The 23,080-nt window shown below is 34.9% G+C and overlaps 1 protein-coding gene across 2 annotated transcripts in view; it reads right to left on the bottom strand.

The window, feature by feature from the left end:
• The window catches only part of PLA2G4A (phospholipase A2 group IVA), a 147,960-nt gene that overhangs the window by 5,787 nt on the left and 119,093 nt on the right, over window positions 1–23,080 (bottom strand). For both annotated transcript variants that reach the window (XM_015121794.3, XM_015121786.3), the window contains 3 exons: window positions 17,581–17,765; window positions 5,370–5,565; window positions 3,689–3,846 (listed from right to left, as the gene is read on the bottom strand). In XM_015121794.3, the coding sequence (XP_014977280.1) occupies window positions 3,689–3,846; window positions 5,370–5,565; window positions 17,581–17,765 (539 nt within the window). The remainder of the gene's footprint in view (window positions 1–3,688; window positions 3,847–5,369; window positions 5,566–17,580; window positions 17,766–23,080) is intronic.

The raw sequence follows: 23,080 nt of genomic DNA, 5'->3' as shown, positions 1-23,080 counted from the left end.
CTCTTGATAAAATGAAGCAATAGGAGGGTGCAGCTGGCTGACACAGCATGGCCTCTTCGGAGGAAAAATTGAGGTCAGAGTGAATTGAAGAGGAAATGTTGCCCTAAGCCACAGTGGTCACAGTTGCAAAGTTGAAAACTTGTCTATGAAATTGGCAAAGAAGTGACTTTGCATTGTAAGAGTTTATATTCGCAATGTCCATCCACTCTTTACAAAGAACTCTGATGGTCTATGGCAGTAAACATATGCTCTGTTGCTGAAGTGTGAATCGGTCTCCTACTCTATTCAAATGGTGTGGGAATGAGAGGGTTAGCTAAGTCAGCAGAGTTTTGTTGCTCTTTAAGTACCATCATTTACAAAGTTGTGATTCTGATAAAAATGTGTTTTCTTAAAATGGAGAAGAAGGGAGTCACACTAAGGCAGAGATAAAATGTCAGTGAAAACTGAAAATTTTATCTGTTTATGAAACGCGCGCGCACACACACACACACACACACAAAGAGGAATTACTTGAACATGAGTCTCAATGTTCATATAATTCTGGAAAAAGCCTACCTTCATTTGTTCATTCAGAAAATATTTACTTACTGCCTAAGCTGGCATTACCTGTACAAACTTGTCTATGTTGTTAATCTGGGGCATTTGCAAAGGTCTTTGGGTGTAATCCCCATGGACCTTCAAGGGTACAAGATAAGGACATGTATAGATAAGGTTCCCATTTATTAAGCAGCTTCTGTAATCATGCATCACCCAATTAAGCATTCACTACTACAATTATTATAGATCCTACCACACCTGTTTCAGAGAAGAGGAAGGGGAGGCTCAAAAAGTGTAAGCAGCTTATTCAAAGTCACATTTATGACATTTAAAGATGATATAATGCCCATGACATTGTCTACACATGCTGTGCCAGAAACAGTAGTAGAAGCAATTACAAACTACTTAATTCTCAGAACTGAAGGACTTGGAGATATAGAAAAGATTGCCCTTTATGGCTAATGCTTTTAGCGTCAAGTGTAAAAAATATTTCCCTGGGTCAAAGCCATAAAGATACTCCCCTATGTTGTATTCTAGAAACTTGGTTTACTTTTCTACTCAGATCTACAGGCTATCTGGAATTGGCTTCGTTGATAATGTGAAAGAGGTCAATTTAGTTTTTTCCTTTGTGAATAATCATCTGATCACTTTTTTTCTTATAGATAGTCACAATTTATTTAAGGATGATTTTATTTAGTGCTACTGTCTGTCCTTGGACAATGTCATGTTTTCTTAATTATGTTACCTTTCTGTCTTTCTATTTGGTAAAGCAAGTCTTCTAACTTTGCTTTCCTTCTTCAAGATGAGTTAGCCTACTTTGGTCCTTTTCACTTTCATATTTTTTTAATGAATTTATCAATCTTCTTACAAAAATCTGACAGTATTGTTACTAAAAATGCAGGGGAAATGGGGACTTACTGGTTAGTGGGTGCAAAGTTTTAGATTGGGAGGATGTAAAACGTTCTGGAGACAGATGGTGGGGATGGTTGCACAATAATGCAATGCACTTAATGCCACTAAACTGTACACTTAAAAATGGTTAAAATGGTAAATTTTATGTTTTGTATATTTTGTCACAATAAAATGTGAAAACGGATGTTTAAAACTGCTAAATTAACGGCTTGTGAAGAATCAACATTTGATGAGGTGTGTAAGTCAGGACAGTTGTTCTGGGATTCAGTCTATTTTTGTTCAGGTGCTGACTTTTACATCTATGTATCAAACGAACTACTTTGAAGAATGTTTGTAAAATATATAAATAAAACTATATCATTCCTTATTGCAAATTGTTTAGCAGACTTTATATAAATTAGAACAGCAAGACAAATGTACTTGGTTAAGATACACATATGTATATGTATATCTATTCCAAAGTCCAACACGACATTTGTATATTCCTACAATCTGTTTTTTCCATTTGAGAAAGACTTATCAAATTTAATAAATTTCATCCCAAGGAATGTCTAGTTTTGAGTTTATTGGGTCAAACTGGAAAAATAGGGTGACTGTGATATTAACTCTTACCTTTCTTTTATTAGCATGAGGTTTTATAAAATGCAACTAACTCTATTTTGAGAATTTCTGTTCATTCCCTACAAATCATAGATTAATCATTTTTCTCTTAACCTTTCAATTTTTGCCATCACCATAGAGATAATGTATCACGTGGATTTCAGATGTCCACTGCTTGAAGTATTTTTTCTAAAAAGGAAACAAACCTATGGAGAAAATGACATATGCTATACATTTTGATAAGCATTTTTAGATGAATCATCATCTATTTGTAAATGAAGGCTGAAAAGAATTTTATAGTTGTAAGAATCAAAGCTTATTGGGGGAAATTTTACACATTTACAAAAATTAAAGATATTGATTGACAAATATACTATGGTGCAACTGTATTGACTGCACACAATTGATCATTACTAGTCTCAGGCCAAACGAAACAAGGAAGCAAACTAGATGTGTGGAGTTCTATTAGCTCACAAAATCTAATTAGAGCCCATATAAACAGAACACTCATTCACATATTCTGAGTTCCTTTATGCCACTTACACAGCCACCAAAAAGACTGGCAAATCAGGCATGATGCCTTTCCTTCTCCATTTAATTTCTTTTTTTCTGTTTTTCTAATGTACAAAATCCAATCAGGCCAATGAACTTAAGCTTTCACAACTGATAATCATTTGTCAGACACTATGATTTGGAACCACAAGTCAATGATTTCAGTTACAGAATAGTGTTCCTAAATGGTAAGTTAAAAATGAAAGAATTTCACCTAGACACAGAATCTTAGCAGAAGATACACTAATGATAGGAAGGATTGATACCGATGACAATGACTTTTTTCTAAAGCAAAGAGTACTTGACATCTCAAAGGCTAAAAATAGGAAAGGCTGGCAGGGCGCGGTGGCTCACGCCTGTAATCCCAGCACTTTGGGAGGCCAAGGAGGGCAGATCACGAGGTCAGGAGATGGAGACTAACGCGGTGAAACCCTGTCTCTATTAAAAATACAAAAAAAAAAAAAAAAATTAGCCGGGCGTGGTGGCAGGTGCCTGTAGTCCCAGCTACTCGGGAGGCTGAGGCAGGAGAATGGTGTGAACCTGGGAGGCAGAGCTTGCAGTGAGCTGAGATCGCGCCACTGCACTCCAGCCTGGGCGACAGAGCGAGACTCCGTCTCAAAAAATAAAAAAAGGAAAGGCTGTTACCTTTTGTGATACTGCCCAAATTCACAAAAAGAAAACATGTAAAATCATAAGTGTATTTATTAAAATTCATGTTATATTTTTGCAGATTAACTACACTTCTGGCTCCATTCATTTTCATGCTCATATTTCCTTTTCATCACTTTTCTTCCTTAATTATAATTTATCATATAATAAATATATTAGATACTTTGGGAAAGAAACTGAGTATTCACCATTCAATAAAATAATAGCATAAAATGAGTTTCCTTATTTTTCCTTATTTGTCAGTTTTGTAGGGTTCTTCTGAAGATTAGCAAAATAATTCACGAAAAGTAAAGTGGCATATTTTGGGTGGTGTCATTCATAACACTTATTTTTTTATTTTTAATTAAAAAGAGGTATTAGTGTATTTATATGGTATGGAAGTCATTTGACATAGTCGATGGCCACAGGAGATACTTACATCAATGTTGTTCAGAGTATTGAAGTGCATAAGATCATGTAGTCTTTTGAATGCTTGATTTGGATATTGAAAATTGAAGGTTGAAAATGGTGATTCCGGGTCATCAAAAATATCAAAGTCAGCGATTTCTTTCTCTTCCTCAGTTTCCCTTGGAACACCTAAATACCAGAAGAGTCACAAAGGGTGCTATTTTGAAAACTACAAAATATCTTTAAAATCCAAGGAATAAAACATACACACATAAAGACAGCAGTGAGAGCCCCCACAGAGCCAGGTACTCCGTAGCATCTCTGACTTTATCATTTCTCTGTGTTCTGACTAGATGACATCCAACTGCCAGTATCTGACATCTCTGTGCTTGAGGGCTTTCTATCCTGCCCTGCAACTGTAGAAGCCTGCTTGGCCCACTTGCAGCAGGCTGGAAATTCTGATAAATAACACTGTTCCCCAGGCGGTGGTCAACCAAAGACTCTAGAGAGTTAGTATCTAAATACTCCATTCCCCTGCCTTTTGGTGTGTGTGGGAAGCACGACTGTGGGACACAGGTCTATTCCATTTCGTAGTCTTTCCCAGGGGATCAAGTTCCCATTGTGGTAGCTGGCTTGCTAACGCAACTTTGTTGTCGGCCTTCCTTCCCTTTACCACTTCCCCATTTCCTTACTAATAAACTAGAGTGTTCCTTAGCTCATCCAAATAAACTATTTGCACTTGAGTCTTTTTCTCAGAATTACTTTCTGGGAGAACCCAAACTAAAACATGATGTGGCTGTCTTTATGCCATGGAAATCCCCTACACATGCCAACTGCTCAGTGAGCCTCTCCTTGAGAGTTCACAGTGATAGAAAATTCACTGGGTTTCAAGTGCTCTACTGACTGATAGCTAAAAATGTCAGTTTTCCACCTTCTCCTATGCTGAACTATATGCTTCACAATAATCTTCACTTCTATTGGTCCTTTCTTTGTCTTCCTGAGAAATCTAGAAAAACACCATTTTTCTCAGCATATTCCCATTACTCATCCTCCCTATTTTTTGTGTCTTTCCATTCATAAAATGGAAAACATATTTTCTGGTCCCAAAATACGGTTTTTGGAGCCGTAAGCATTTTGCATGTAAATCTTTAGATCTCCTTTGGTTAATCAACATTTTCCAGGATACACAAGAGTCGAGAGACTCCTCTGGTTGTGGTTAAAAAAAAAACAAAACAAAACAGCAAAGACTACGTGTCAAACTTGATTCTTGTTTTCTATGAAATACAACATGGCAAACTGAAATTGCTAGCCATTGTGTACTGCTAGATTACGTTAATCTTGTGGTCAACTAAAATTCCCAGAAATTTGCACGATTTTTCTGAAATAAAAGCTTTCTTACAAGGGTGATAGTCAAAATGTTTGATTAAAAATCAATCAGAACAAACACAATTCGAAGTATTGAAGTAAAGTCCCAAAGATTTTTGCTAAACCAGTTGCTGACTTTTCAGTTTCTGGACTGTGAGCAAGTCAGGGGATCTAGGGGTAAGAGGAGAAGTACTTGAGGTCTCAGAATAGCATCTATTTATCAAGGTAAGGGAGACATTCAGTAGTGTAATAGCTGGTACAGCAGCGCCAGAGTGAAACAGCTTAATGTCAGTTTCACTCCCCTACTTAATTTCTATTTTATGGAATACAGCTTACTCCCTACATACCTGGAGCCTTGTACTTTCTGAAGTTGATGTTGGCCAGAACAAAGTGGATGATGGTTGGGCAATCTTGCTCCATATCAGGATTCTTGGGTTTAAAGACGTAGCACTCCTTCAGCCCTTCCCGATCAAACACATAAGGATCGATCTTTGGAAAGGGGAGCTTGTTCATTTTAGCCCACTTTTCTGCAAGTAGAAGTTCCTATGGGAAAGAGGGAAAGATGCATTTGGAAGTTTTCAGTTTTCATTGATTCAGTTGGTCTGACCATTATTCAGTGTTCACTAGGTGTCTACTGTGTGCCAGCAATGTACTCCTTGCTAGGATGAATCACGACCCTGTTCTCAAGAAGCTCATTACATCTCAAAGAAATTGGAAACAAACTCACTATTGTTATGTTAATTCTTGGCACAAGGCTAGCTCCACAGCAGGCATTTGAAAAATTATTGATAAACTGAACTGAGCACAATTATGTTGAAGAAGCTGCTAGAGAAAAAAAAAAAAATTATGGGTTCAGAGAATTTATAGCCATGTGAATGTTTTTTCAACCCTTAGGAGTAAAAAAGGAATCTGATGATGCAAAAGGAAGAATCTCTGTTACTGGATTTTCACCTGTATCATCTCCACCAAAGTGTTAAAAAGTACCAATCAAAACTTCGTTCATTTTATGTATATAAAAATATTTGAGTTACTCTGACTCAGCTTTTTGTCTTCTTTTTGTGAAAATAAGTTGAACCTTTGGCCTCAGAGCATTGCTATTACATGTAATGGCCAACAGAGGACTGTACAGATGTACCAAGAGCTTCTTTAATGGCCGTGGCAAATTGTATGATGGTTTCCACGTATTAGCTCCCTTCCTGGTAAGCTGATTATACATTCCCACCAGCATGAGAAGACAAATAGAACAGAGCCTCCACAGGTGATTGACAATTGCTGGCGTGTAAGTGGCCAAGAAATACATGTTCGTGGTCAGCCACTGAGATTTGAGGTTGGTTTGTCTCTGTACCAAAGCAGGCTAACTCACTGGGGTAAGCACCCCTAAAATTAAGTTTAAACTGAAGAACATAAATCAATATGGAGAGATGTAGTGAAGAGACCTCATTTCCATTTATGTGCATCTTCAGGGAGAGTGGAATAAATAAGAAGCAGAATATCATAGTGGGAAAAGCACAGATTCTGGGATCAGATGCCTGAGTCCAAATACAAGCTCCATGGCCTTGGGCGTGTTTCTAAACTCAGTGTCTCCATCTCAGATATAAAATGTGGATGATATAAATAATACCTATCTCATAGGATTGCTATTAGAATTAAATAAATTAATACTTTACAGTGCTTAAAACAGTGCTTACCACATATTAAGTGTTATGCAAATGTTTAATAAATAATTGCCAGTAAAGAGAAGAAAAGAGATGGAAGGAAAAAAATGAGGAAACCAAAAGAGGAAAAAGAAAGGGAAGAGAGATAGGAACATTAGAGAGGAAAATTCCTAGAGGGGGAAGTTTCGGGGATACTGTCACTAGAATCTTAAGTTCTTTTTAACTACTCTTGTCATCACATTGATCCATTCCACAACAGTCAATAGTGGCCAGCTAGGTTCCATGTTAGAAGTGGGGACATAACAGTGAGTAAAACATTCACAGTTTTTGTTGTTATGGGATTTATAGCCTGTTGGGCAAAAGATAGCAATCAAATAACACTTTGTGTTTAAAACTGTGATAAATGCCAGGAAAAAATACAAGGTGAGACTTTGCAGTACGCCTGGACAATTTCCTCAGAGTATTTGTTAATTCATCCAACAATTATCAGTGAGCTATGTTCTAAGCATAAGAGATAGGCTGTCCTTGAAGATTTGAGTTTATAAATCAACAGGAAAGATAAATAGATATTATAGTAAAGTATGATAAAGGCAGGAAGGGGCTGCACGATTGTGGGCCTGGGTTGTGCAGTGTGAAAGGCCCAGCTCCAAGACAGACACCCTAAAACTTGCTAGCTGGATGACCTGAGACAAACTAATTAGACACCACAGATCAACAAGAAACAAATTATTTTTGGTGGCTGCAGTGTACAGTGATGCTCCCCTACAGGCAACACAGAGATAATAAGGAACAAAAAAACATAGACTAGATTATTCACTATCCCTGACATAGCAGACTCCCATCCCATCTCATCTCTATTTCATCTGTTCCTTATTTCTCAGCAACTCATTTTTCTACCTCTGTAAAATAAAGCTAATACTATCATCTTTCTCATAGGATTGCTGAGGATTAAATGATAAAATGTATAAAGACCTAAGTAGTTTACATTAGAAGAAAACAAGTACTTTAACATATGGCCTTACATTCAGAGAAAAATACACTTTTCATTGAACTTGCACTGCTCTTTTGGCTTCTGGAATGTCATGAATTTTATGTTGATCAACTCTCTCAATACCACTTATGAATACAAATCTAGGAGAACAAAGGATTTAATGTATATGAAAGCATTTGCTTCATAAGCTATTATGCTAAATACAATTACATTTCGCTGAAAATCCCATATGTATGCAAATAATTTCTTGTTTGGAACTTGAGAAAGCTTTTATCAGCAATCTCTTTTTTTTCCCCTCTATTCAGCTGAATTAATCAGCTTGTTATTTCTTGTCCAGCACTGTTCACAATTATTCATTCATGATTATTCAACATCAAAATAAACCAAAAGTTCACATTGTGGAGCAATTGCGTGAGGGCAAAGAAAAGAAAGAGCTTTCTAGTGTTTACAAACATGACTCAAGGGTATGACCAATGATGTGTGGATGGTGGGGTAAATGAAAAGGGAAATACATGACGTAAGAGTGAGGCTATTTTTAGATAGTTCACTTCATGCTAGAATCAGGAAGAGATGGAAACTTTCCCTTTCCTTATGTGATCCTGATGTGGAAAAGATTAAAAACGATGATTGCAAATACAGTGATGATAGCATGGATAAACCATTTCCTCTCTGATGTCTCGTTTTTCTCTGTAAAGGCTGAGAAACAATGACACAGACTATGAGTAAAGTACATTAGGTTTTAGAAAGTACTTTAAAAGATTTCAGTGAACAAAAAAAGTGCTGCTCCACAAATCACAGCAATATGCCAGAATTGTGTTCTGTGATAACTATCCATTTTGGTTATTGTTTGACACTTCAGACACTTCACACTTCCATAGAATAACAAGATAAACTTACATAGTACTAACTAAAATGACTTTCTGTGGGATAAAAATTTGACAGTATCTTTTGAAGAGATACTTTGTAAGATGTCTGTGCTCATTTTGGTGTTTTGTTTTGTTTTGTTTTGTTTGACAGCCTCACTTTGCTGCCTAGGCTGGAGTGCTGTGGCCTGATCTTGGCTCATCGCAACCTTGCAGGTTCAATCATTTCTCCTGTCTCAGCCTCCTGAGTAGCTGCAACTACAGGTGTGTGCCACCACACCTGGCTAAATTTTGTATTTTTAGTAGAGACAGGATTTCACCATTTTGGCCAGGCTGGATGAGCTCATTTTTGAGTACTAAAACACGATTAAGAAGACTTGAAGGAGAGGAAAAACAAATAAATAACATAGAAATGAATATCATAAATAAATGTTATTTCTAAATAACAGAAACATCTTCAAAACATCGTATGATAGCATATATATGCCACTTCATTCATTTACATGTAAAAAATATATAAATACATACTTTAAATATATGAAACAACACATTTATTTATAAAAATACAAACACACACACATATGTACATAAAATAATAAATTGACTTGTCATTGGAGGAAGCCAGATTTCTTTTGTCTGTATGCAAGCCAAGAATATATGCTTTCTATTCTACAATGTTTCTCATTATATAAAACCTATTTTTAAGATTAGGGAGAAGATTAGGGAGAAGGATGGCATATAAGCATGTAAGTAAACCTCCAGAATCTTAAAAAATTATTGAAGCAAATAACATAAAATACAACTGATAGAAACTACAAGTTAGAATTAATTATTTTACAGTTATAGTCTCTGTTACTTTTAGTAAAAGACATGCTAGTATTAGGCTCCAAGAGCTTTATAATGCAATAGGTACGAAAATAACTTTCTATATCTAATGTTGTATAGAGTTTACATAGCACTTTGTAATTCTGGGTAGTTATTCGCAGGGATGTTACCATAAACTCACAAAATATGTAAAGGGAAATTAATGTCAACTTAACGTAATATCATCACAAAACATCTGATTCTCAATTTGAGTGACCAATATGAGTGTAGTGGGTTGAATGGTGGCTCCGTATAAAATACCCATTTCCTAATCCCTTGGCCCTGTGAATACCACCTCATTTGGGGAAAGACTCTTTGCAAATGTAATTTAATTAAGGATTTTGAGATTAGATTGTCTTGGATTATGTAAGTGGGCCCTAAATTCAATGACAATTATTCTTATGTGAGATACAAGCGAAGACATACACACAGAAGAAAAGGCCATACAAAAATGGGGGCAGAGATTGGAGAGATGCAACCACAAGGCAAGCAATGCCTGGAACCACCAAAAGTTGGAAAAGGCAAGGAAGGAGTCTACTGTGGAGGCTTTAGAGAGATGGCAGCCTTAATTTCAACTTACGCCCTCTAGAACTGTGAGAATATATTTCTGTTGTTGTAAGTCACCATGTGTGGGGTAATTTGTAACAGAAACTTCAGTACAAGAGATAAAACTGGAAGTACTACATTAAATGCTGTGCACTTTCCTTCACCAGCCATTGTGGATGGGTGCCTGCAAAGCTAATGCTTGGACTGATTTGGCCGTGACGTGGGCCAACCTAAGCATTATAAGTGAACACTATGTGGAGATTCATGCCCTCGTTTCAACAAATAAATCAGATGACTGTGGAAAAATACAGATACTTTTTCCTTTATTAGTGGGTTTAAATGGAATTCTGACCCTAAATGAAATATAGGCAGATCAGTTTAATTTAGATATATTACTTCCTTCATTTGTGAAGACTGCCTCATTTCAAATTTTCCTTTCTTCTTTCTTCCTTCTCTCCTCCCTCATCACCTCTTTCTCTCTTTTTTCCCTTCCTTCTTTCCTTGAATAATTTTTAAGAGAATAAACCCATTGTTCTGACTTCTTGTCATTAAGCATTTAAATGAACACTGAAAAACTGAACCAGATTTATGTTCAATGTATAGCAACACAATATAATCTAATTTATGGCATAATAACTAAAATCTATTACTCTCCCTAAAAGTTAGTAAGATAAAGGGGAATATAATTTCTAGTAGTAAACTCTGAATTCTTCTATATTCCTCGCTTTCTTGCTCCCCAATAAAGCCCAAAGTCCCTTCATTTTCCCCTAAATTCACAGCCTGTTAATTTTGCATGCTTGAGGATGAAGACTTTGGCTTATTTTCATGACGAACAATCAATCCCATTGATTGTCTTTGGATGAGCTCTAATGGTATACTAAATTTACATATTATACATCTAAGATGTATGGTTAACAAAAAGAAACTTGACAAAATGAAACACAAAGCTGCTTTTGTTAGATAAATAGTATTAATATTTAGAATCATGAACTCTTTATATTGGACTACTACTAGGGTGTGTGCTAACTAATCTAAAGAAATTAGCGTCATTTACATTGACATCATTAACTCTCAAGGCCAATTACAACACAGATACAACATAAATTTTGGTTGCTTTTATCAAAAGACATGATCTCCATCTTTCTATATCTTCTTAACAAAATATGACATTTAACTATACGAAGGGCCAGAATTATCTGCAAATGTGAAATAAAGTCAATATTTCTAATTTTTTGCCCAGCATTTATGGTCTAATATTTTGCGAAAGGCAGTGTCCATATTTCAGTCTCAAAAATAGGAAATCATTTGCTATTTAATTACCTTAATAAAATCATATTGCATATATTCAATTATTACATTAGGGATTCTCCCCCGCTATCAAAAGAACTTCATGTAGACTCCTTGTAAATTTTCAAATCTTGCTATGTTATATATAAAACAAATATTCTACTTTAGCATTAATAGTATAACATTTTAATCAATTTAACAATTCGACTTTGGCAATCTTTTAGACTCATTTAGGAATACATACTTTAATAACAACATTTATAGGTTTAAAGCACTTTTAACATTCCAAGTCAGCCTGAAAAAAATTATTTTGTTTACTCTGAACTTGCTGAAGTACTTACCTAGTGACAAGAAAAACTATATTATGTGTAATATATTGCAATTTACTTTACGTTAAATCTCTGAAAATATAATTCATTATTTCCAGAATGGTAGGTTTCATGTTACGATAAATAAATAATAAAAGGAAGTATATAAATTTGGAGAAAGGCATGGGGAAAAAAGAATTGAAAAAATGATTTTAAAACACATCTAAGAAAATGTGCAGGTAGAAATGCCTATATGTACTACAGAAGCAGTAATTGGAGACATGCTCTCTAATTTAGTAAGCATATAATAAAGCTACAGTTATTAAAATGCAGTATGGTACTGACATAAGAATTGCCAGATTGTCAGATGGATGAATGAAACACAACAGATTAAAAAAAAATCTCCTGTGCCCTATAGTAATCATATAGTATATGATATAATAAGCATAACAAAATAATGCCAAAAAAAGTCTATGGGGGATTGTGTTATTACAAATGCAATGTATTCAAAAAGATTAATTTTAGGACATCTAAGTCCTAAAATTATGAAACTACTAGAATAAAACATTCGGTAAAGCACTCCAGGACACTGAGTTACATATATTTAGAAGAATAATACAAAAATTAAAATATCAAATATCAATCTCTATTTAACTGATATTGGTAAGAATGAATTTCAAGAATATACTACCCAAAGCAATCTATAGATCCAATGCAATCCCTATCAAAACACCAGTGACATTCTTTACAGAAATAGAAAAATTCCTAAAATTTATATGGAACCACAAAAGACTCTGAATACCCTTAGAGTAATCCTGAGCAAAAAGAACAAAGCTAGAGGCATCACATTACCTGACTTCAAATTATACTACAAAGCTACAGTAATCAAAACAGCACGATACTGGCACAAAAACGGACATATAGACCAATGAAACAGACTAGAGAACCCAGAAATAAATCCACCCATTTGCAGTTCAATTCATTTGCAATGAAGTTGCCCAGGACATACACTGAGGAATGGATAGTCTCTTCGATAAATGGCCTTTTCTGGGAAAACTGAATATCCACAAGCAGAAAAATGAAACTAGATTGCTATTTCTTGACATATAAAAATCAAATCAAAATCAATTAAAGACTAACATCTAAGTCCTAAAATTATGAAACTACTAGAATAAAACATTGGTAAAGCACTCCAGGACACTGATCTGGGCAAAGATTTCTTGAATAAGACCTCAGATGCACCGGCAACCAAAGCAAAAATGAACAAATAGGATCACATCAAACTAAAAAGCTTCTGCACAGCAAAGGAAATAATCAACAAAGAAAAGAGATGAACCACAGAATGGGAGAAAATATTTGCAGACTATCCATCTGACAAGGGATTAATAAACAGAATATATAAGAAGATCAAACAACTCAACAGGAAAAACAATCGGATTTAAAAATGGGCAAAAGATCTGAATAGCTATTTCTCAAAAAAAGACATACAAATGCCCAACAGGAATATGAAAAAATATTTAACATCACTAATCCTCAAAGAAATACAAATTAAAACTGCAATAAGATTCAATCTTACCCCAGTTAAAATGACTTTTATCCAAAAGATAGGAAATAGCAAATGTTGATGAGGATGTGGAGAAAGGGGAACCCTCCTACATGGTTATGAAATGTAAATTAGTACAGCCACCACAGAAAACAATATGGAGGTTCCAACAAAAACTAGACAGAACTACCATATTATCCAGTAATCTCACTACTGGGTATATATCCAAAAGAAAGGAAATAAGTATACTGAAGAGATATCTGTACTCCCATGCTGATTGCAGCACTATTCACAATAGCCAAGATATGGAATCAATCAACAAATGAATGAATAAAGAAAATGTGATACCTACATACTATAGAATACTATTCAGACATAAAAAATAATGAAATTCTGTCACTTGTAATAACATGGATAGAACTAGAGCACATTATGTTAAGTTAAATAATCCAGGCACAGAAAGACAAATATTACATGTTCTTACTCACATGTGGAACTAAAAGCAATTGAATTAATGGAAATAGAAAGTATAATGATGGTTGCCATCTGCTTGGGAAGGATAGTGGAAAGGGGAAATAGAGGGAATGGAAAATGGGTACAAAAATACAGTAAGGTAAAAGGAACAAGATCTAGTGTTCAGTAGCACAATTGGGTAACTATTGTTTACAATAATTTATTTTATATTTCAAAATAACTAAAAGAACGGAATTGGAATGTTACTAACACAAAGAGGTGATAAATGCTTAAGGGGATGGATATCCCAATTACCCTAATTGATCATTCCCCATATGACTCTATCAAATTTGATATGTACCCCATAAATATGTACACATATTCTGCATCCATAAATAATTAAAAATTAAAACTTTAAAAACTAATATGAAAAAGAGAAAAGATAGTGAAAAAAATTTAAAAATTATAAGAAAGAATAAAAACAATGGAAGAAGTTCCTACATAAATATTTGAAACAATAAAATCATCAGCAACAAAAGTCCCAATACAAATGTCATATGAGGTTATATTTGCAAAAATAAGACAAACTTTAATATTCTTAAGACATAAAAAGAATGTTTATTAATAGGAACATCACAAATAATCCAATTAAAAGTAGTTTAGAAACATCAATATATAATAAGCATGACAAACCATTCAGTCTCACAAAGGAAGAAAACTGAAGCATAAATGTGAGGTTTTTTCCCCATCATATTGTACAAATTTTTTTTTACTTTGTCCTTAATATTTTTTCCTGCCAGCAAAGGCATGTAAAATAGATTCACATATGTAATTAGATATAATGTAAATTGGTGAAGCTTCTCTAGAAATCAACCTGAAAATATTTACTAAAAGTCATAAAATGATACACATCTAGAAACCAACCTAAATAAATAATTAAAATGTGATTAAAGATTCATGTGCAAGGATAATGATTATAGAAAAAGGTGGCAAGATAGCAATAATCTAAAAGTTGAAAATAGAGCATTGTTAAATAAATTCTCACATATCTGTATACAGAGATAGTATATGTTTTTATCGCATTTTATAAACATCTTATCTATCTCTTTTATATTTATCTTATTATATGTTTTATGATTATGTTTTTTAAAATATTTAATGACATAAAAAATGCTCATAATACAGTTTTAAGTAGAAAGAAACAGAATGCAAAACTATATGACCCTGGTAGTCAGACACACACACACACCCCCCGCAAAAAGAGACTAGAAGAAAATACCAAAATATTAACAGCTGTTGTCTGGAAGTACTGCATTTATAAACCAAATGTTCATACATTTTACAAGTACATAATCACAAATAATGAGTCAACATTTAAAAACTACTGCAAAGTATAATGATTCTTTTTAAAGACACAAAGTGATATTCCAAAACCTCCTTCAACTCATTAAGGTGGTGGAGCTCTGATTCATACATAAAATGATGGCTTTGACATTTTATACCTCCATTGGTGAAATGAATAATACAGCGTCTTCCACCACTAGAACCAGCTTCTAAGCTATCATCTTAGAGTCATCCATTGAAACCCACCTCCCCATTGTTTCTTGTAGGTCATCAGATTCATAGTCACCCACTCTGGTGCAATAATACTTCATTATCCTGTGCTTGGATTACAATACATTTCTCTTAATGTTAATTCCTTGCCTTCCATTCTCCAACTCATCCTACTTTCCATTTTCAGATTAATCATCCTAAAATTCCAATTTCATGAAGTCATTTGTCTGCTAAAATCCTCCACTGATTCTCTATTTTCTATTGTCCTATCTTAAACTCTCTCCTTAAGCCTTTCTAAGGCAGCTGAATATCTGTCGCTTCTAATCAGATCACTCCAGCCCCTTAGATGTGCTCATTGCCATCTCTGTGCTGTTTTCACCCTATTTCATTTGTTACCCTGTTCATTAACTCTAGTATGCACCAATCTATTCTTATATTTATCCCCTATAATACACATACTTATGTAAACTTGTATGAATGACTATTTAATAGTAAGTTTCTCAATTTCCCTCCAAGTGGCTCTTGTGAACAAAAGTCTTTGCCCCAAAAAATCCCAAAATGTTATGGGAGATCAGGAACCATATTTTCCCACTAACTGCTGCACACAGCACACCACACAGAAAATAGTTCATGAACAGCGTGCACAAAGGAGGCAGCTGGTAAAGGGTAAGAAATTCTCATTCTGTAGCTTTGGAGCTACATTTCTTAACTAACACTTCCTCAGCCAGGTCGTGGACTGTGCTCGTTCCACAGATTATTTGATTTGTTGATAAGATTTTATCTCATTGATACTTGCTTCTTTGTCTGAATACCTTTACTAGCTCAAAAATGAAGTATGAAAGCACTTTGAACACATAAGGTTTTCTATATATTTAAGAGTTATTATTATAACCATTATTGCTCTTGAGAGCAGTTTAATCATCATATGATAGAGAAAAAAACAGATATGCTGTCAGAGGACCTGGGCTATTACTGATTGCACCTGGTTGGGAGATCATGAACTGTTCCATTTAATCACTATGAATTGCCACTTCTTAATCTATAAAATCAAAATAATAACTCCATCTTTCATACATCATTTTATTTATTCACCTACAAAAAAATCCTATATACTCATATTTTGGCCAGCACCTCCATGACAGTTAGGACCAAATGATTAAAACAAAATAAACACAGACAGAGAACAGAGTTCTAGTCGCAAAGAGTTCACAGACAGTGAAAGCAATATATATGTAAGCAAAAACATACAATAAAAATTATACTATGATAATTGCTGTATTTGAAGAATTGACTGAGTCCTATGCACTTTAGCCATATGGGTGGAAGTCAAGAAAGATAACACTTGAGCTGTGTCTAAAGAATGTTTGGAGTATTCCAGGCAGGGGGAACAAAGCGTATTTATTTGAGGGTGAGGCCAAAGTACGGTCCAGCAATCTTTCCATATTGCCACATTCACAAGCTTTTCTCATTTCTTCACAGAGGCGGACTTTTATTCACCCCACATGCCTGACTCCACTACCTCCATATTTTTATCCTCACAAGTTAACCTTGACTCCTAATACCTACAAAACTTCGAAGTCATCACATGAGTACTTCCTTCACTTCCTTTTTCCAAACCTAATGATAAATCTTTATCTGCTGCCATTTTCCCCTAGCGTGGACATTTCAATACTGTTCCCCACTTGTGTCCTTGATTCCTTTCCCACTTCCCACCCTTACATCCTTCCCAGAGATGTGACTTCATCCTATATCTCATCTCTCTTCTCTTCAGTAATACCTTCATTAACAACTCCTAGCCATCAGTATGTAAACATGCTTGTCTCTTCTATTAACAACCCACCCCCGACCACCCACACACACAATTTTCCTCTTCCCCACATCCTCTTACAGCCTCTTACAGATACAGTCCATCTCTTTCCCTGAACAATCTACAGAATTCTTTTTTTTTTTTTTTTTTTTTTTTTTTTAACTCCCACTCATCTCTCAAACCACTCTGGTCTGATTTCTGCCTTCACAGCCCTATTGAAACTGGCCTTGTCCAGTTCACCAAAAAACCTCCTTGTTGTTACATATCTTCAATTTTCATAATACTACACACTTCCTTTGTTCTCCTCCTTTCCCCTTGATAGCATTCTTTAAAGTACTATTTATGTCCACTTATCTTCTCAGGGTATATCCTCTCCATGCATTGTTTTAATGATCATTTACTTGCTAACTCCCAAATCTCAGCCTCATTTCCTTCCTAAACTTCAGACCCACTGTATTATTCTTGTCTTGCTCAGGACTCTGACCTTTATTGAGCTCATTAGAATCATTTAAAAGTTTCTTTAAGCAGGAGACTGATTGAATCATGTTTGCATTTTAGAACTATTACTCATAAAGATGTAGAAAATACATTAAAGGAATAAGAAACTGGAGTCAAAGGGACTAAGAGATCTATAAGGCAAGCAAGAGAATGTGGTAGAGAATGGAATGCTACATTAGGCATTCTTACCTTGAACGGAGGACTAGAGTCACTTGGCCTTGCAGAAAAGTCAAAGGAGATGATGAGATCAACCCCTCTCTGAGGTCTCAGTATCAAGGGATATGGCAGGTTAAAGGTGAGCCCACTGTCCACTACATGAATCTTTTTACTTTTCACATCCAGAGGTTCATATATTCGCTCAAATTCATCAGGATCTTAAAAACATAAAAGAAAAACAAGAATGAATTAAATGATGATTCATCAGTATTTATCATCTAAAAATGTTGGTTTCGGCCAGGCGCGGTGTCTCGAGCCTGTAATCCCAGCACTTTGGGAGGCCGAGACGGGCAGATCACGAGGTCGGGAGATCGAGACCATCCTGGCTAACACGGTGAAACCCCGTCTCTACTAAAAAAAATACAAAAAACTAGCCGGGCGAGGTGGCGGGCGCCTGTAGTCCCAGCTACTCGGGAGGCTGAGGCAGGAGAATGGCGTGAACCCAGGAGGCGGAGCTTGCAGTGAGCTGAGATCCGGCCACTGCACTCCAGCCTGGGTGACAGAGTGAGACTCCGTCTCAAAAATAAATAAATAAAAAAATAAAAAAATAAAATAAAAATGTTGGTTTCAAATTTGAAAGAATTTCATATGATTAGGCCCTCAGGCTTTGGAGACAAATAGAGCTGGGCATGCTAAATACAACTTTAGCAATTGTAATTATTACCCTTAAGTCTTAGTTTCCTCATCTGTAACATCAGGATTATCAAATAAGGCTGCTGCGAGGATTTATGGGGACAATGCATGGAAAGCACTTAGTTCAGGTCCTGGTATTAACTCTAAGCTATGACCACTTTAATAGTATTATCTTACATTACGTAGGTCTTTACAGGTTTCTCAACATTTCCTCATGCATAGTCTTGTTTAATTCTTATAACAGACAGGTGAGGCAGAGGACATCTGTAAATGGAGGGTGAAGCGAATGAAGAGTCACCTCGAAGGTGGCATAGCTGGGAGGTGGCAGACTCTGTATCGTTCCCAGGCTGCCTCTCTTGGGGGTGAGTGTGCATTCCATCACAAGGTGAGAGTCCAAGGAAATCATCCAGCCAACACACCCAGCAAATATATGTTGTCTACTACCATTCAGATATGATTCCAGATGCTGAACAAGATAGATACATGCTCTGCTCTGATAGAGCTCATATTGTGAGTACACCGCCAATAAGTAAATAAATGTATTAAGAGGGCAGTTCATAAAGTGATAAATGCAATTAAGAAAATGAGCAAGGACACTATAATAAGGAATAACTTCAGGTAGATGGTCAATGGAGATGCCTCTGAGAAGAAAACCTTACACTGAAATAAGAATAATGATGTGGAACAGACCATCTAAAGATTGGGAGGGTGGGATCCAGAAGTTACCAGGGAGAGCGAGGAGCTAGAGCAAGGGTCCCAAGGCAGAATCAGGCTGGGTGTGTTTGAGGACAGCAAGGAGCCTGCAGTCTGAGGACAGTATGGGAGGAGAACAGATGAGATGGCAAGGATTCTGAAGAAAAAGAGGACCTACAGATCATTAATTTTATGAAAAAATAATACTGATAACACACTACACTTCACATTTATGTGTGGTGCTCCTAATTCACTTGCCAGGAAAATAAAACATGACCAGAATTGAACTGGTTTGAATTGAACTGGATAAAATGCCATGCAGCTGTTGTGCTCTGTTCCCTTGTCCACACTCTTGTTTCCTCCTGCTGTTAGGAAGAAGGCTGGCAAAGCCCAAGAGGGAGGCCTATGATGTAGAATAAAGTGAAGATGGTCACACCAGATATGAATAAGGATCTCTGACTTAATACCTATGTACATACATACATGCTCAGCACACAGTAGGAAACTAGTGTATGTTAGTTTCCCTCCATATGTTTCTAAATAAGAATAATACTGTAATTCTCCTATAGTCAGTTTTACTTATTACATTTTAAGACCATGAAATGAAAAAGGAAAGCAAATCTTTAAATTCTTCCTGTCCAATTAAATCCATAATCCTCATTATAAACAAAGGTTGAAGTAAAAACACCAATGAGACAGTCATAATATTTTATTCAATGTAAAGTGAAAAAATAAGACTTTGGTATAGTTATTAATACTTTAAAGAAACATTAATATCCTTCTAACATTCTACAGTTAACAAAGTCATCTGTTTCCTCACATCTGTTAAAAATTCCCATTTCTAAAATACTGAATAACAAATAAATGTTACAAACGCTTACTAGTGATGCTTATAAATAAAGAAGAATAAATTTTATGTCTGAGGCAATTCATACTGCCCAGAATAGGCAAGCAAAGAGGAAAGGTGTGAATAACTGTCTTGAATAAAACTAAATATGCTAAAAATAAAGCTATTTTTAAAGATGAGGATTAGGTAATATGGCTAAATAATAAAGGCTGGCTGTGTCCAAGGCTAACTTATAGGGCAATAAGGAGAGAGAAGAGAAATAGTTCTTTAAATAATTATCTGTAGATCAATTCTGTTTTCTTAATAAGTATATATAAACAGTAGTGAGAATGCACTTTGCCATCAGCCAAGATACTAGACTATCTATTACAGAACCTGGAATGTAAAGATGTAAGAAATATATAAAGAGACTGTTGAGCCCAATTTTAATATTTATTCCTCTGAAGTTTTTAGATTAACAATTATATATGTGAACATCTTAAAGGTAAAAATAGTGAGTCTTTGGCTTAAATTCATTTTTAAATATTTTACTAAAAAGTTATAATTCATTAGTTGGTTACTGATATTTCTGTTAATGGTGACTTCATTTATTCTGAGTCTATTATGTATCAGAAATTTCATATGTAAGATTTATTATTCTTATACAACTTTTACAAAGGAGACAGCCATTTTAAAGATAAGAAAACAATCTTACAAAGGAGGTAGCCATTTTAAAGATAAGGAAACTGAGGCTCACAGAGGTAAAATAAAATTGTCTATTTTCAAACAGATTCAAAAGATTCCAAGCCAGGTTCACAAGGTCTAAGCCCTAAGCACGGTGTCCCACTATTACTTTAGAAAGTGGCATGACTAACTAAGAGGATACTACCAAAAACTGGTAGTATCCTTTTATTCTTTCTTAAATCCAAGAGTGAGGGCATTTGAGAGAAACATCATGTGGACCAATTCCCAGCTTCAGTTTGTAGCTAAACACCATTGTTCCCACCTTCCAGATAAACTGATGGTGAGTAGTGTTCCTTTTATTGTTTGTTTTATTTTATTTTTAAAACAATTTTTATTTTGTAGATAATAATTGTGTATATTTATGGGGTACAATGTGATGTTTCGTTACATGCATACATTGTGGATCAAATCAAGCTAACTAACATATTCATGACATCAAATATTTATCGCTTCTTTTTGGTAAGAACATCTAAATCCTGTCTTTTAACTATTTTGAAATATACATTATTATTAACTGCAGGCGCCATGCTGTGCAATAGATACCCAGAACTTATTCCTCCTCTCTCACTGACACTTTGTACCCTTTGAGCAAGGTTGCCTCTTTCTCCATCTACTGCCTCCTCCCCAAATCCCCCCCAGCTTCTAGTAATCCTCATCCTATTTTCTACTTCTGAGTTCAACTCTTTCAGATTACGCATAACAGTGAGATTATGTAGTGTCTGTCTCATTTCACTTAGTATAATATCCACTAAGTTCATCCATGTCGCAAAAAACAACAACAAAAAAAACAAGCCAAACCAGAAAGTAGTGTTTCCTAACTGTGTTGCAAAAAGCATAGTTATGCAAGATATAAACTGATGTCTCATATACAAAATAAGAGTGCCATGATTAAATAAGGTCATGTCTTGAGAAAGACAAAATTCAACAACTTAAAGTACTAGCCAATTACATTGCGCATTCCCTATTCTCCTTCCTATGGCTCCCACTGACAGCACTTTGTATGAAAATGCTAACCAATCCTCCAAATAACTCCATAACATGGGTACCATTGTTATTTTTATTTTGTAAGTAAATTGAGGCTTATGCTAAGTGACTGCCTAAGATGGCCTGCTAGTAAAGGATCCAACTGAGATTCAAATACAAGCCAGTCTCCTTTTAAAGTACTATCCTTAAGCAGCTTTAAGTAGGACTTAAACTCATTATGGTATCTCATTGTATCTGAAGAGGGAGATCAAGTTGTAAATTTTCCCAAATTTATTTGAACTGGAACCCAATTTATTGTATAACATCTACTAAAATGTCATAGAGCATTGGATAAATGCCGCTACAGAAGAATATTCTCCCATAATTTAAAACATACAAGGTTTCTAAACTTGTGAATTAATGGGGTTATCCAATGGTTGTGAAAACATAACTCTGTTTTAGAATTATGTAACATTTCCTTAAAGCAGATCAGCTTTGGATATTTGTAGTGGCCATTTTATAAATACATCACACAGATTCAGTGTACAAATATTTGGATGTCTGTGTTTTGAACTCTAGCCTAAATTAACTCATGTCTTTATTTCTTATTTCCAGATGGTGTGTGTCACAGTAAGTAGGATAAACACAAAAGTAAACAGGAAAGGAGTCATATAACTAATAACAAGTTCTCCAAAATTTGTTTCTACAGGTACACAACTATTTTGCAGTAAACACATGAGGGAAATGTTATCATACTATAATTTCTTCTGTTTTCAAAATACAGTCGGCAAGGTGAAGTAGTAGGCAGAAAAATAGTGCACCTTTACTGATTTTAGGTTGAGAGATTGCTTTAATTCCAAAACATCCAAGTTTTAATTTATATAAACAAAATCATCATAGGGTAAACAAATGTAACATTTTTCCAACGAATATCTAGATTAGATAGAAATCTTTTTTTTTTTTTTTTTTTTTGCATGGGGGTTGCAAAATTTAAAAAGAAATGTGCTTAATTAATGTTTTAAATAAATTGTGGATAAAAATTCAGTTGGCATTCTTTAAAACAGGAATTTTAAGGAAGACCTTATGAAACAAAATGATCACAATTTATGATAAATATTTTAACTTTTCATTCCAAACATACGATTATTCTAAAAATTGGAAACAACCAGAGGGAAGTAAGCCAGATCTATCTTTGTAAGGACTTTTTCTGAAAAAGCACTACTTAATTCAGTAAATTCAGTCTAAAATGAAATTATTTTTAGCAATATTGGCCTGTAAATCATAAAGTTGAATGAATCTGTGAACTGACTGAACTGACTAAAGTTTTTACTGAAATTAATGCCCCATATACATTTTTTCAATTGAATACATAAAAATGAATAAAATGTAATTTAAATGAAATACACCCTATGAAATAAAATTTAAAGTTCTTTCCAAACATCATTAATTTAAAATAATTTTAGCTTCAAACATTTTCAGGTATCTCAAAAAAATTGGTTTATATAATGCCATATTTGGGGATGATTGATAGTTTATATTTCCTTATGTTGTTTCATGAAAACTGTCTATAACTCTTCTTTCAAAGGGCATGAAATGAACAAAGGAGTAGACAAG

Source organism: Macaca mulatta, chromosome 1, assembly GCF_049350105.2.
Source record: "Macaca mulatta isolate MMU2019108-1 chromosome 1, T2T-MMU8v2.0, whole genome shotgun sequence".
Taxonomy (NCBI): domain Eukaryota; kingdom Metazoa; phylum Chordata; class Mammalia; order Primates; family Cercopithecidae; genus Macaca; species Macaca mulatta.
This window is presented reverse-complemented; position numbering and strand designations above follow the sequence as displayed.